At 36.8% G+C, this 17,081-nt stretch overlaps 1 protein-coding gene across 1 annotated transcript in view; it reads left to right on the top strand.

Annotated features, from left to right (window-relative positions):
* LOC117410981 (collagen alpha-1(XIX) chain-like) overlaps positions 1-17,081 on the top strand; it is a 111,550-nt gene that overhangs the window by 19,491 nt on the left and 74,978 nt on the right. The window contains exons 10-13 of the mRNA XM_034017967.3: positions 3,399-3,443; positions 7,486-7,539; positions 8,697-8,741; positions 16,964-17,017. Of these exons, the coding sequence (XP_033873858.2) occupies positions 3,399-3,443; positions 7,486-7,539; positions 8,697-8,741; positions 16,964-17,017 (198 nt within the window). The remainder of the gene's footprint in view (positions 1-3,398; positions 3,444-7,485; positions 7,540-8,696; positions 8,742-16,963; positions 17,018-17,081) is intronic.

The raw sequence follows: 17,081 nt of genomic DNA, 5'->3' as shown, positions 1-17,081 counted from the left end.
ACTGACACAAAGCTTTTTAATTAAATTGAGTGTACCACTTACACTTATAGAGAGCCTTTGAAGGAGTCAATTTGAAACACAGCCTTGCTTCGAAATGCAACAAGTAATATCTTCATGGAGGTTAACATATCAAAATAAGTGTTTACAGTTGAATACACTTCAATCATACAGGATAGACCTTGGCGAACCAAACATGTTTTACAGGCTGATATGTATTAATAAAACAACAAGTTGCATTAATGTAGTGTCTTCTGCAGTGAGCTAATGATTCATCACACATTCTAGAAACAATGTACAGGAATACAATATTTAAAACACATCCAGTCTAATAAAAGAATATGAGTAAATTCAATTATTAGTAAAACAGACAGACTTGAACCGGAAAGCCTTACATTTTAAATTCAGGCAGAGATTATGCTCTGTTGCTATCCCTTGGCAGAATTTTTCCAGCAAGAATAGGCATAGTAACTAAAAGGGTACATACACCACAGTGGTTAGGGTGTCCACAAATGGAGGGCAGGGAGTAGTAATGACCTGGTCTTAGAAGAGCATTTGTCATTGGGTAGATGGACAGAAAAGGGGAGGTTTTACAGTATTTTACAGACAGTATATAATATATATATATTAATTATCTGTTCTGACTACTTATCAAAAAAAATTTGATGAAAAATGGTGTTAACATTGTTGAGCATAATATTTACTGCATAAGTAATACAGCAAATCAGTCATTTAATATTTTGTACCTTAATACTAACACCCTATTTGCTTACATAATGACGTCTAGATCTTAAATACCACTGATCCAACCTTCATTAAACTAGTTGTTTAGAGTTATTAAACATCTACCAGCTTTCAAAGTGTGGAATAGAATATAATATAGTACTGAATTATACTAGTACAATAAAAGAGGACTAACTATGGTGATGACTGATTCTATTCAAATCAATATTATACTGTGTTTTTTTTGTTTTTAATCTCCAAAGGGAATCATATCTTTTCACAAAATCTATAATTGTACTGTGGACCTCAGACAGCATGCTGCTTTGTGGTTTATTTTTATTTTAGTTTACTGTATTTCAGTTTACATGGTTTCTGACTCTGCTGGTAATGTATGCTGTGGAGGGGTCAAAAAATGTTTAGAGCATATTACTGTAAAATATATAAATCATTGAAAAATTGTATATTGCCTGAAAAGAGATTTTGTTAATCCAGAAACCTCTGTTATGATTTTATATTTTGATGAACAATTTAATAAAATGTAAGTGTAAACTGATTGTCTTTCTAAAAAAAAGTGGCAAATTGGCGTTTAATAGCTAAGAAGATACAATGTCACATTATTATTATTATTATTATTATTATAAATCTTAGCAGCATCATATTTCTTCACTCCTGCAAAGACCTCCACAAGTAAAATATAAAAAAGCAATTAACGTTCAGAAGGAGATAAAAAAAGGGATTAGACAGAGAAGATATGTCTGTAACATACCAGGTTACTTGGACAATAGAGAGCTCATAAAAAATGTATATCCAGAACTGGAGGCTATTTTTGTTCATGCAGATTAAGGGGTAGATGTACTGTTGCGTCTGTCGCAGTCGTTGCAAGCCACATGCAAACCAGAAGGAAGTGTAGCGTGAAATGTACTAAACAAAAGCAGCGCTGTTAGCATCATTTTAACAAATGCTTTGCAGCCACAGTTCCTATTTGCGCTTTAGCCTTAAATGAATATGTAATTCTGGGCGTTGCTGCAGAAATTCGCAAAACAGGGTAGAAATGAAGGATCAAAAATATTGTAATGAGATGTACTAAAGCAATAGTGACACTTAAAATCACATCAATTTGTTAAGAACTTTTGAAAGCATGTTTTAAACAGTCGCAATTGTTGCTGGCATTTCCCAGTCCGCTTTTTTCTCGTGTGTTGCCAGTTGTGCTCAATGCATTTTTGAGACGAACACCCAAGTACCTAATTTTCACTGAAGTCAGGGTGTACTTACAAGACTTGAAAACAAATTTCTGTGACATTTCTGGTTTTCCCAGCGTGTTAGGCGCAATAGACTGCACACATGTGCCATCTGTATAGGACCATGATCTATTGTGTGTTAATAGTCTAGGCTACTAAATAGACCAAGTTAAAAATCATAATAATTAAAATAAAATAAAAAACCCTAAAATTATTTCAATTTAAAATAATCTTTTATTCGCATTGTACACCAATGTGTACAATGCAGCAGCATGATTTATTTTGTCTTACCAGTAGGCTAAAGTACAAAAAAAAAGTGCTCTAGGTATTCATTTGATTTTACTACTGTACTGTATACTGTATAAGCCTACTGTACAGATTTATATTTTTACATAATGTAATGTGTAGCCTACCCAAAACACATGTGTGTTTGATTTTATTGTATTGTTTTTAAAGCCGACACCTCCTTATGTCGGACAAACATGTCCAGTTTAGCGAGGGTCTACTGTATGATTATGAAAAGCTTTTTGGGGGTGAAGGTTGGGGCCCCACTATAGAATCTGATGGCATTAAACTGCCTTTCATTTATATATATATATATATATATATATATATATATATAACAGTATTAAAATAGGTAAAATGAAGACGGAACAGATTGCATTGTACAGATGACGTTTACATTTAACAAAAATAATGTTTTTTTGATTCTTGTACCCTTGCATGTATAGATGGTATCTTTCGGGCACCCTCTGCTGCTGCAAACTCAACTGCCGCTATTATTATTTGAAAAAAAGTCGCACAACTCTCGCTAGAGATCTCGCTAAGATGACGCAAATAATATTTAAATTAGTATATTGCGACTCTCTTCATTAAAATATTTTTTCTTAGTACATAAAACAAAATGTGCACTTTGTGAATTGTCTTAACGAAAATGCAAATTGCTGTATGTTTGTGCTGCGACTGGCCCATCTTAGTACATCTACCCCTAAATGTCATACCTGTCTGTACTTATACAACGGAGCCCACCATTTTTTAAATTGTAATATGTAGTACATCTATCAAACTTTTGTTTTTGTTTGAAAATGTCAAGTGATGAATACAATAAAAACCCAATGAAGCTAAAATTATCAGTATCAGTTTCTTCTATTAGCTGCATTAAAATGTGCTAGCAGTAGATATTTCTATACAAACTTTGGTATTAACACACAAAGAAGCAAGCATCTTGGTGTTCCAGCGTCTGTAAAAGTTGTATCTGGAATAACAAGTCAAGTACAGCATGCGTTTTATATTTTCAGGTGACCAGGTAATTGTACCCAGAGCTCCAGCTGTTAGGCCCTGTTATACAGTGACCTAGTAACAGCTGTAGTGCAAAAATGCTCCAGCCTCACAAATCTATTTGGTTGTATTATTGTTTTCATTGTTTTGGTTTAATTACAGGGAGAAACAGGTGAAGATGGACATCCAGGAAACCCTGGTATGAAGGTAAATAAAAATGTATTATATTTATTAATTTTGGCTAAAAGTAAAATGGCAAGGGCTTAAACAATGGGTTGTCATTCATGTCACTTGGTTTCCAACATTTCAACTAGCCTTGGTTCAAAATCCCACAAGGGCTTTTTGTATCATCAATGTGAGACTACAAGTGAGAGAGTGGTTGTTACTCTCAACTTCTACACCTGTGCAAGCTTCCCTGCTGAAAATTGCATTGTGCTAGTTGTTGCAGCTGTTAACAAGATGAGTCTGCATGCATTAAGTTACTACATTTCTCTTTTCCCTAAGTAATACGAAAAAAAAACCAGACTCCTTGCATCTCCTTGGAACATGTGTCCAGCCTTAAATTGTGACAACCATCAATAGTAGACTGTGGTCTCAATTTGTATACATTTATCCAGCCTTTTAAAGTTATATGATCAATATTCATAAGTGTCGGACATCCAGCATTTTTTGACAAAAGGCTGCTGCAGGCTGTAAGTGTCATTTTATTGGTATGATAGATAATGTATAGGTAGATAAGTAAATATTTTGCATAATACTGCACTGAAACCTTTGTCAGCTGGGTAACCTCACAATGTGATCAAGTACCTTTAAATGTTAATTATAATAATATCGATGAAGATTAATTCAAAATTGAATTTTAGGCAAATGTGGATGAACCTTTAATACTGTCTCTTGCAAAGAACGAGTTTGACCCATAAGGTTCATACATCTTAATGAGGTAGAAAAGTTGAAGAGGCAAGCAATGAATTATGAAAAGATATGTGCACACATCTTAAAAACTGAAATCCAAACTGTCTAGTTCCCTTTCAATTCGAAGGCGACCAACAATAATACTTTTGGGATATGCCTGCCACAGGTCAGGTATTTACTGAGCATTTTATGTCAGAGCTGCCGATAGGCCCATCCGTGGAGTGACGTCCTCGGTCCCGCCTACCGAGGGAATAAGTAATAATTCCGTGGAGATCACGTTCTCTTCTACTTCTCACAATCAGGTAGGTAAGGTAGGTATGAACTAATGTCTCCAGTTGGGTGATTGAGTCTGTGTGAAAGAGCTCTCACTACAGGTTTTCTGGTAGTTCCCCTGCAATTTATTGGTGTAAGTTGGCTTGCCACTTCCCTGGAATCAGAAACTCGTCTGAAGACTGAGTTATAAACGCTGCGCAACTATGCTCCATTAAAAAATTAAAAAAATAACAATCTTTCTTTCAACAGCCTACATCGCTAAGGCCCCCTCCACAAGGTAGTTGTACGCCTACAAGTGGAGGTATTTTCTATCAGTGCACAGTGCCTGTATGCATATTTGGGATGATGGAAACAGGGAATCGTAATGCACGAACCCCACTTTCCTCCCTAAGGTAGTTATGGCTTTCCACTTAAACCAATTGGTGGAATTAGAGGCTTTCCATTCCCCTCCTTTTTCTTCGGAGGAGGATTGGAGATTGAACTCCCTCTGCCCAGTTCGGACATTGAGAGGGTATTTGGATAGGACGAGAGTGATGCGTCAGTCTGACCAGCTCTTTGTCTGTCATGGTGAAAGGACCCTGGGGATTCCTCAGTGCCTTCATTAGGCACAAGGGTCCATGAGGTTGCACGCTCACACCACAAACATTAGTTTGGCGGTAGCGAGATGTCCCTTGTCTGCTGTCTCTGCTCACGCTCCCTCGCGACGGCTTTGATATACCTTCCCAAAAGTATTGTTGTTGGTCGTCTTCAAATTAAAAGGGAATGATAGGTTACGGATGTAGCCCGCTTCCCTGAAAGAGAAGATGACCAACAAACCTTGCGAGATCGCATCGCGGGTTTGATGCAAAAGAGAACGTGATCTCCGCTGAGTGACTGCTTATTCCCTCGGTAGGCGGGACTGAGGATGTCACTCCCCGGAGGGGCCTATCAGCAGCTCTGACATTTATATTCAGTAAATACCTGGCCTGCAGCAGGCATATCCCAAAAGTATCGTTGTTGGTCATCTTCTCTTTCAGGGAACCAGGGTTACTTCCGTAACATATCGTTATGAGCCATAATACTGGTACAGTTATTTAAAAAAAATAAATGCTTTTGTAGGCTATTATGTTACAAGGGTAGAAATATTTTAAATAGGAATTAATAATACATATACTGTTCTTGTATTTTATTAATTTGGGGTTAGAAAGAGGTCCTGTGTGCCTGGATGTCACATTTGTAGAGAAACTCTTGTAAATTTGATGAAACTTGTTAATGTAAGGGTTGTGTGCTAATTGTTGATACTCAATAAGTTGGTTAGGTGTACAGAGCAAAAGTGACAGTACAGCTATTTACTTGCTTACAAGCTTCACTTACTTTTCTCAGTTCCTATATCCCCTGTATAAAGGTCAACCCCAATGCATATAGGGGAATCCTAATAGTCTAATACAAATGTGCATGCATTCAAATCTGTAATTTAAAGGTGTAGAGACCACATAACATAGTGGAAGCATAGTGTAACTAATACAAATATACTTTTTTCGTTCAACACTAAGAACCTTCTTTAGTACAAGTTTGTCTGTCGTTCTATCTGTCTGACTGTCTGTTGTATGTATTAAAATTGTATGACAATGCCAATTATAATTTATTTTTTTGTTCATGCAACAGTGATACATGGCAAGGTTATAATAATGCTAGAACCTCATCAACTGGCTTCAGTTAATTTGGATATACTGGCTTGACACCGTTCGTTAATTCTCTACCGGTAATTGCGACAGGCTGTGTTTCAAAATCCCACAAGAACTGCATGTTTACGCAGGGTTTCTCGCTCCAAAATCAGGTTGAATATCAAAGAGACTAATTGAAGAAGAACTTTCTGAAGTTTAAAAAATGACAACCCTTTCAAAGATTGACATTCTCCTTTATAATTATTAATCCCAGTGTTCAAATAACAGATAAAAAAATGGATTAAATTATTCATCAGCTGAAGACATATCAAGCATTTTGAAATTGAAACTTTTTTTTAACGAGTTCTTGGACTTGTTATCTAACAAAGCTTTGTATTCCTAAATTGTGTGACCACTTTATTTACAACTGTTAGGAAATAAAGTAGCACATTGCGTAACAATGTCATGAGAAAGAGCTAGAGAGGTACCTGTGCTTTTATTACAGCATAGTAGCGTTGGCTGAGAGACCGGCAGGCTGTTTGCATTGCCAAAAGGGCCAGGCATGATAACAGCTGCCTGACAAGAAAGAGCATCTGTAAACGAGACTTCTACTGTAATCGGGAAAACAACGATCACTGTGTCACAGACTACAGCTATGGCCAAAGGTTTTGTATCACCTAGAATTGTAGGATTGAGACATAAATAATATATATATATATATATATATATATATATATATATATATATATATATATATATATATATATATATATATTATTTAACATCATGTCATAAAGGAAACTACAAAATGATATTGCAGAAGTCTACCGGAATACAGTATTTCATGTTAGATTTCGAAATTTCACATTTTTCAGTTTTTGTCAGTTTTCCTTTAAGTATATGGAAAACTGCAAAGCGGTATGTAATTCAATTGGTTAATGTGACATTGTTCAGTAGGTTTCATTGAACTTTGTGAAGCAAAATTTGTTAATTTTATAGGGTGATGCAAAATATTTGGTCATAGCTATACTACTATGTCACAATCTTGGTGTAATTCTAATAATAATTACGTCAATTATGTCACAGTGTTGTTAAGGATTCATCAATCTATTAAATGAAGTTCCTTATATTATATAAATGACCTAAGTGGCTAGATTAAATGTAATTATCTTAAATGCATCTACGTCTTATAAGCACAATGTGGTTTAGAGCAGCATAATTTAAAATTGTATAGATATATATTTAACTCGATAGGCTCATAAAAAATCTGGAAATAAAAATCGTTAAGAAGTCCTTATTTTGGCTTCATAGCCTTTGATTTAAGCACCATGATAAAGAGGAGAGGCAGTGCTACTGTGAAGTGTTGATTCATCTCTGATGTTGCTGCCTACCAATTGTAACATAACTATCTTTCTTTTTAGGGTGACAAAGGGTCTGCTGGTGATCCTGGGATAATAGGTCAGGCAGGGCCACAGGTAAGACACGGGGCTTGGCTTGGGGTGGGGCCGGGGGAGGTGGAGGTGGCGGTCTGTTTTCATAATGGACCCTATATCTTTTTATTTCTACCCTGAAAAAACTAAATTAAGCTATACACAATCAGACCTGGCAAAATATGCCACTAAAGGACTATTCCAGTCTAGATTTTGTTTTAACTTGGTATTATTCTGCATCGATTTTCAGTGGACTTAAGGCACTCTGCCATTTGACCTATTTTGTGATTATTATCCAAAGCACATCAGACACCAAAACAATTTAAATGTGACGACTGCACCAGGTGGGCTTTGATTTTCCATAGATATGTCATAACTGTAGGCAAGTTACAGTGGTTAGCAAGAGACACACAACCCTCAGCCTGAAATAGATCAGGATGTATGGCCTTTATCAGCCCGTCAGGGTAATGAAACATAAGACCAACACCAGTGCAGTGCCTCCCGCTGACTTCTGGAGACTCCACTAACAATAAAGTGTTAGAAATACATGGATTTATTAGAACCATTAATAGCTGGTTTTGGTTTTGGATTTAGTGTTCCATTTCCGGATTTATGTTTGTTTTATGAGGCTATATAAAGCTGCCCAGTAAAAAAAAAAAAAATTAAATAAATAAATAAAATAAACATGCCTGCAAGTGTATATTGTATATATTTTTTTTCTTTTGACATTTAATTATGTTTTTTTAATTTGCTTTTTTATGAAAGGATATGACAGTTTTTTTTTGTTTTTTTTTGTTTTTTTTTTACCAGAGGTGTCACTATAGTAATATCTTTAGTGCACTGTACATAAAGGATTTGAATGTTAGTTTCCGAAGCTTTATAAAATCATAAAATTACGGTAGACATACTATGACATGCTACCTCTACTGTTAAGTGGTAGTGGTATGTTCATTTATCAACGCTTGTCTCAGGACACCTCTTCTGGGGATCACAGGGTTTCTGTTCAATCCATGTAAATAAATTACTTTATGATCTAATTCTGTCATTTTTTTTACAATGCAATTATGTACTGTAAAAGGAAGGCTGTATTCAACCATACAACAATAGTACTGGTGTATATATCTGTTTAAACCAACAACATAAACTAGGCAGTAAAAAATGTTTATCCGTATTTAAAGGGTTTTTTTCTAATATTATTCTAGGGAAAACTGGGACCTGCAGGGAATGATGGGATCGATGGTGAAAAAGTGAGTTCTTCTTTTGCTTCCCAACAGTGCATTAATATTGCATTATAGATTCAGACTGCACTTGAATCCTCTAAAAGCTGATGTTTTCTGTTGGTTTTGAGTGCACTGATTGATGTAGAAGGTTTATGGTTATATGCTTTTTTTTTACCCCTGGGTTATTGGTGGAGCAGGGAGTTCTGATTTGCTTTGGGAATTGTATTGCAGAGGAAATGTATTTGTAATCATAGGTCATGTAGCTACAAATGCAGGTGCTGCGCTGCAATAATATAATGCACAATATATTTTAAAATACCTATCTACCAGGCTATATTATATAATTTGGCCTGAAACTTTGTATGTTATTCGACTACAAGACATAACTGTAAATACCACCTTTGGGACATGGTAAAAGAGTCCGCTGTCCTGTTTTCATATAGTTTAGAACGTGTGCAATGTGTGATGTGCTGAATGATGCATTCATGACACCATTAAAGAATGTGGAAGATGTCATGAAGTACATTAATAAATCAGTGATTATCAGATTCTTGGAATTAACAACCAAAAAAAGACACAATGGGTATGTTTACAACGACCTTTGGCACCCAAAATGGAACTTTTTTTTTCTAGATTTATGATGTCATCGTACTATACTTTTCTCGATTTTGAAAATGCACATGGAGGCGGTAGGCCAGTGCCAGTCTGGCTCGATGTAATGTCGTACATTGGGTCGAAATTGTTGTAAACCCAAGTCAAAATAAAAAAGGACAGGGTCAAGTGAATATTTTTTCAGAAATTATAGCACTACTATGATAGCGTGTTAACACCAATGAGATGACACAGTTGCGGCCTACTTTTGGTGCCTAGATTTAACTGCATCTTCTCTCAATACAGTACACCCTCGATATAACGTCCTTCATTATAACGAACCTTTGGATATAACAAACCTGGCCCCTGGACCCCAAATCAAAAAAACAAAAAAAGATAATATAAGAAAATAATTTTATGTTGAAACAAAGCTGGAAACTATATTGATCGTTTGAAAAAAGGAGAACACAGGCATATCTCTGTCGTGAATATAGGTTGTCAAAAAGCACTCTTGGCTTGTTCAGCAACCATGTGGCAAAGCAAAATTGATTTAAAGAAAAAAACAACAACAACAACAACAAAACTTGAGGATCGGATGAACTTTTCATGGCAAACATTTCATGTCGGGTTGATTTCGAATAAAAGCTTAGTTTGGGATTTTGCATGTTGGATTGAGATTTGGTGCACTTTGAAACGATTCATGTCAGATAGATTTTGAATAAAAGCTCAACTTCAATTCGGGATTTTTGCTTTTTGTACTTTAATTCTTTAACGAATAGGCTAAAGCAAAGGCAGAATCCTGCATACATGAGACGAACAGGTACATGTAATTCTACTTTCAAGTTCTACTTGACAAGTTTAAATGTTACTTTAGACTACAAAACTTACAGTACATACTTCTGACAGGCATCATTTCTGGTCAGAGTCAAGGGTCTCTGAAAAGTCAGAAGAACCAGAAAGTAATTTAAAATCTTGCAACGTGTGTCTTTTTTGGAAAGGCGTACAGCCTTAACAGATCATCAAACCTTTCATCTGTCATTCGAAAATACCTAAAATATCTCTCACAGTCACATACCCGCATCTCTCTAAATAGTGTTTGAAATTATCCCTTTCGGGTTCTCTGTTGGTTGCCAGGACGGAGCAACGACGTCGCTTTTGATTTTTTTTTAATCCTCTTATATAGAGGTTCAAACTCAGCACATCTACTTAATGTACATTTATCCAATTACGCGAATGCAGTTTGTATTTAAAGTATTGTATTTATATGAACAACAGCTGCGACCACTTTGTGCAGTCAAAAGGGATGCGACACGATGCGTCCCGTACAGCAAATAGTGAAGCTGCACAGCTTTTAGCTGTCTGCACCTGACGTATCGCATTCATCTGCAACAGAAGTACTGCATGAACCAGGCTTATAGTTTTCAACGATTCTGAAACAAACAGCATGTTGTAAAGAAAGCCTCTGTAAGTTGGTAAACTTCTGTTGTCTGATGCATTTGTTCTTCTGTCTTTACAGAAAACAGGTAACTCACAATTTTCTTTTTGCATTTTAGCTGTCTCTGATTCACATGCTTGCTCGCTCAGCTATCTCATTCGCCGACATATAGCTACACACAAATGCTGAGTGAAACAACCAAACAATTTACAGATACTCGCAGATTTCTAGTGGTTAGGGCTCTGGACTCTTGACCGGAGGGTCGTGGGTTCAATCCCAGGTGGGGGACACTGCTGCTGTACCCTTGAGCAAGGTACTTTACCTAGATTGCTCCAGTAAAAACCCAACTGTATAAATGGGTAATTTTATGTAAAAAAGAAAATAATGTGATATCTGTATAATGTGAAATAATGTGATATCTTGTAACAATTGTAAGTCGCCGTGGATAAGGGCGTCTGCTAAGAAATAAATAATAATAATAATAATAATAATAATAATAATAATAATAATAATAATAATAATAATATTTTCAGTCCATGATAATGCATATTTTAAAGGAAAAAAAGGAACCGCCTAATCAAAACTGTTTTTATATCCATTTTCAAGATTCATTTTCACAAACTTTTTTTCAATTCACGATTTTCAAGATTTCCGTGACCTCAGTGACAAAATCGTAGCCTTACGTATGAACACTGTATTATTGCACTAAGGGGAACATTGTTATCATCGGTGTGCACATTTCACAGTAAGACATACAACAGATTCAACACGTGCAACTTCTACATACGTCTTTTTGGATATAACAATGAAAATGAAACACTGAACAATTAAATCATGAATCGTTAAATGATGGAGAATACAACGAAAGAAATTCATTATAGAGTAAACATTGCTGTTTTCTCAAGTCGACTGTAAAATGTCTTAACTCTTAATATTCCGAATTCCTGGTCAAAATGGAAACGTTACAAAGTTAGTATCGGATATGACCTCCCTGAGCATTAACACAATCCTGGCAGTGTTGAGGCATAGACCTGATCAGTCTCTGGATAGACTGCTGTGGGATGTTCCGCCACTCTTCCTGTGCAGCTGCAGCCAGCCGGTTGTCTCCTGTGCATGGTACTGGCGATTTGGTCCCACAGATGTTCTCCACACACGTTTACTCTTGGCACTTTCTGTTCATCGATTAACCATCCGATTTACAATCCATTAATTGATTAATCACTCCTGATATATTGTGAAATATTGTGTATACCTTCCAGTTGCCATTTGTACCCTGCCATTTTTAAAGATTTATTTTTCGTACACCGTTTTTTGATTCCGCACTCAGGTAGGCAAAATTAATTAATCAATTATTTTTTAATCGATCAAAGCCCACAGGTGTGATTAATCAATGAATCATTCATTATTATTTCTTAGCAGACGCCCTTACCCAGGGCGACTTACAATTGTTACAAGATATCACATTATTTTTACATACAATTACCCATTTATATAGTTTTTTTTTTTTTTTTTTACTGGAGCAATCTAGGTAAAGTACCTTGCTCAAGGGTACAACAGCAGTGTCCCCCACTGGGGATTGAACCCACAACCCTCCGGTCAAGAGTCCAGAGCCCTAACCACTACTCCACACTGCTGCCCCCATTAATCAATTAAACCCCCTATTTATTATATTTCAATTCAGATAACACAGTACCTTCATCATAACAGTAACAGCCTTAGTCTAGTTAGTTTAGAGTTCATTTTTGAGTGTTTAAAGTTGTATGAATTATTGAAATTATTGAAGTTATTGGAGTTCTTCAGTTTTTACATCTAGATTACTCTTCACAAGTGTCACATTACTTTTCCTTTTCATTTCCTCTGTAGAGGAATGTGTGGCAGAGGAGTAAATGCAATTGTATATTATTTCTGACATTGACATTGTGAGTATCTTTTTGTTCAAGGTTATGGGGCACATTATCCTTTAATAAGACTGGTGATCCCAGCATCCCTGAGAAGAGATTAATCACACTGCATTGAGAGATGTTCTTTCTCTTTAGGTTCAGAAATCTCGATCTGCTTTACTTTGCACTTGGCCAAATAATTTTGTTTTGGATGTATGTTGTCCAGTGATTTTAGTGTTACTTAAGTGGGCTGCTGGTTGTTACTGTAATTTTTGCACGTTGCCATCGCTGGAGAGCTTCATAAAGACTGAGGGAGTAGGGCAGTTTGCTGCCAAAAAATTAGGTTGAGTATGCTTTGTCCAGATGTCAAGTTATCCCATAGGGCTATGATTGGATTGGGCAAAGCACATCAACTTGGCTTTGTAAGATAGTCCTTGAACCTTCTGGATTGATGGGTAGAGGCAGTAATGATGCAACACAAACCGTATACAGAAAGTAAAATACATATTTTGTATGTAGCTCGTGGCTTACATGCTGCGTTGCACTCTCATACCGGGAGTCGTCTCTTACTGTTTTACGTCATCACTATGCTTCCTTCTACTAAACTCAACTAACATGTATTTTATGTAATACACAGAATAGACTTTTTTCTAAGAAGGATGATAAAGATCACATTTTTTTAAGTAATGTTAAATCCTTGTGTAAACATAGAGAGATTCAGAAAATGTAACTAGTCACTAAACTATTTATATTCAGAATATCCTACTGCACCCCAGAGGGCTTGCTTAGTTACAGTTCAGCAATCAGTCTTTGTGGGGGATCTGTTGCTTGTGTGAGGAGGGTACCCTCTCAGTCGAGGTTGCTGAGTGACATTATTCAGTGGGGGTGTTTGGTGTATTGGGCGGTCATCATCACATCATCATCACCTTCATCTTCTTGGGATAGAGAGGTTTGCTCAGGCTGGTGTCTCCGGAATTTAAAATTAGATGAATTCCATGCAATGGTGTGTCTGTTTCTCTGAGCATTATTCATGGTGCCTTTCATTTGTGTGATGGTGTATGGTTGAGGGTTGAACAGCATCATTATTTCCCATTCTTCTGACAGATGAGAACAGTGATAGCAATTCTGGAGCGTAATGCTTTGCGTTTACGATCAGCATATGTCTTAATTTTCAATTTCTGGGACTGGTCAGCCATTCGAGCAGGCTTGTCATCTGGTGATAGAGAAAAAGTTGGCAGCTTGATGTTTGGAGGATGTCCAAAAAGAAGTTGAGCTGGAGATTGTGCTGTGGTTTCATGTAGAGTCGCTCTATAGTTTTTGAAGAAATTTGTGTAATTCTTACTTCCAGGGTTTGCCTTCAACTGTGGCTGTAGAGAGTGCTTTATTTAAGGTCTCCATGAAGCGTTCCACTTCTGCATTGGCTTGAGGCCAGTATGGGGTTATTTTTTCTGTGATGGAAGCCTAGGTAGTGAGCAAAGTTGGAGAATTCTTGACTTAAGGATGGACCGTTGTCCGACTTCACTTCTAGTGGAATTCCAAATGTGTAAAAAACTTTATCAAGGCGGCGAATGACTTGGTTCACAGATGTTTGATGATGTGATTTAATTCATCAAGAATGACCAATAAGTTCATGCCTGTTAACCATACTGTCTCATGAAGAAGCTGTTTGGTCTTAATGCCTTGCTGTCCTTCGTGGGCTAGGGCTAGTGATTGTCGTTGTGGTGAGGAGGAAATAACAAGTCTGTTCGTTTTCAGGATGAGGTTGTCATCATTCAATCAATCGTCTGTTATTGTCAAGACAAATGTGCAAGTTATTTAGTTTGTATTTGTTTCACATTAAAAAGCTGTTTTAGTTAATGGCGGTTTTGAAGATGGTGCTTGGTATTGCATCAAAAGGGAGCTGTAATATCAATCAATCTTTATTTTATATAGCGCCTTTCATAGTGGACCACCATCACAAAGCGCTTTACAAGATAGTGAGGAACAATTCATAATACATTAAATACAGTGAAATACAGGGCATGGTACATTAAATACAAACAGAAAAAAAAACAATGCAAATACATTAAATACAGGCATATTACATTAAATACAAGACTAGGATGTGAATTCTAAACATTGTGGATGCATGTGTCATACAGAATCATACAAATAAGATGGAGTGAATAACCTGAAATAGCAATTTAGACAACAGCTAATAACAGATATCAGGCTTAAAGAGCATTGAAAGCAAGAGAGAACAAGTGGGTCTTGAGAGTTGATTTGAAGCGAGCGACTGTGGGAGCTACACGCACTAAAGCTGGGAGAGAGTTCCAGAGAGTCAGGGCCATGAAGCTAAAAGAGCGCTCTCTGAGTGTGGTGCACTTATGCTTGGGTATGACAAGCAGGCCAGAGTCAGAGGACCTCAGCTTGCGTGCAGGGACATAGCAGGTCAGCAGGTTGGAGAGATACTCTGGACCTGTGAGATGAAGGGCCTTATAGGCAAGCAGGAGAATTTTGAAAGTAATCCTGAACTTTACAGATAGCCAGTGCAGCTGCGTAAGACAGGGGGTAATGTGATCATGTTTTTTACATCTGGTAAGGATCCTAGCAGTGGCATTCTGAACCAGCTGCAATCGGTTTATGGAGCGTGACGGAAGACCACCATAGAGAGAGTTGCAGTAGTCAAGTCGAGAGGAGATGAATGCATGACAGAGTATCTCTGCATCCAGGAGGGAAAGGTAGGGATGGTCCTTTGAGATGTTTCGAAGGTGGTAGAAAGAGGATTTCACTACAGAGGAGATTTGGGCATCAAAGGAGAGGTTACTATCCAGAAGTACACCAAGGCGTCGTGCAGTGGGAGAAGGCAGCAGCAGTTTCCAAGATTCAAGGAAGCAATATTGAGATTGAGTTTTTGATCCTATTAAAAGAAGTTCAAGATTTGTTAGTGTTGAACTGAAGATGTCTTGGGTGCAAGCTGAGAGTCGGACCATGTCAGAGGGACATCCAAGGTCTAGTTTTAGGTAGAGCTGGGTGTCATCTGCATAGGAGTGAAACATGAGGCTATGTTGGCAGATGAGGTGACCCAAGGGAAGCATATAGATGTTAAAGAGAAGAGGCCCAAGAACAGACCATTGAGGGACACCGCAAGTGACCGGGTTTGTGTCATCATTTCTTCCATCATAGAAAACAGACTGCATGCGTCCAGATAGGTAAGGGGACAGCCAGGAGAGAGGTTCCAGAGAGCCGTAAGCTCATCACGTACATTGTAGAACAAAACAAAATAAAGAGTTAAACAAACAAAAGACACAAAAGGGCATGTTGGCCAACAAAACAGATTTCAATAACGAGTACCTTTTTGCAATACTAACACCGGTAGCAATCATCACTTTGTTTTCGGTCCTCTCAACTTTTAGCTCTCCCTTAGCTCTTCTCCGCACAGCTAGACTGCAGCTCTTTTATTCTCTGGCCGAGGGGTTAACTAGCAATTATCTTACTATCCCTCGACCATAGTCTGTACGAGTTTAATAATGATGCGTGACTGGCAGCTAATTAAATACTCAGTAGCTGATCAGTCATGCATCCTCACAAGGGTTTCTTAAAATAATAAAACAATAACAAATAATGGTGGACAGCATTTCGTCCGCCCTGTAAATCATAATACATTATAATACCGTCTTTCTGCCGGTCATATATTTACAATAACTAATAATACACAAAAGTGTGAATAATGTGAATAATATACTATATATATAGGTGGTGGGCACTTTGCCACGCTAATGTATTGCAATGAGAAATTGTTCATCATCCTTCAGGTCACCTGCCAACAGCTAGTCTACTCAGAAATGTTCAAGGCACGGTAACATTGTATTTGCTCAACTTAGGCAATAATAATAATAATAATAATAATAATAATAATAATAATAATAATAATAATAATAATATTGTACATCTAACTGTATAATAAGGCTGTAAATTTATCAAGGGTTTTCGGTGACATATAAATCCTGAGATAGAATTATAGCCTTATATGTACAGTTTTGGTGTATATTATTTGTTATAATAAACGGTGACATCACAGACAGAAATTGTAGAAGTAGCACAGTATGTTTCATCACAATGACAATCTGACTGGGAGTCTCTTATAGTGCAGAACTTGTAAGAGTCAATTAGAAAGCATTTAGACACAGGCCTAAGACAAGCCAATCTTAATTGAAAAGTATTCATTTATTGTACAAACATTATGTTGCTAGTTCTGGATTATGATAGGCAGAATGCTTTATTACTGCATATTCAGTAAATGTAATAACTGCACATCTCGTTAAAGTAAGAATTATGTTTTTGTGTTGTTTTTTTTTCCTCAGGGTGAAAAGGGAGAGAAAGGAGAATATGGTCCTGAAGGGAAACCAGGAAAAGAAGTAAGCTAACAGTAGCTTTTGCAATGAAACATTTATAATATACATTACAATGTACTTCCTCTAT

The sequence above is a fragment of the Acipenser ruthenus genome, chromosome 6 (assembly GCF_902713425.1).
Source record: "Acipenser ruthenus chromosome 6, fAciRut3.2 maternal haplotype, whole genome shotgun sequence".
NCBI classification, from domain to species: domain Eukaryota; kingdom Metazoa; phylum Chordata; class Actinopteri; order Acipenseriformes; family Acipenseridae; genus Acipenser; species Acipenser ruthenus.
This window is presented reverse-complemented; position numbering and strand designations above follow the sequence as displayed.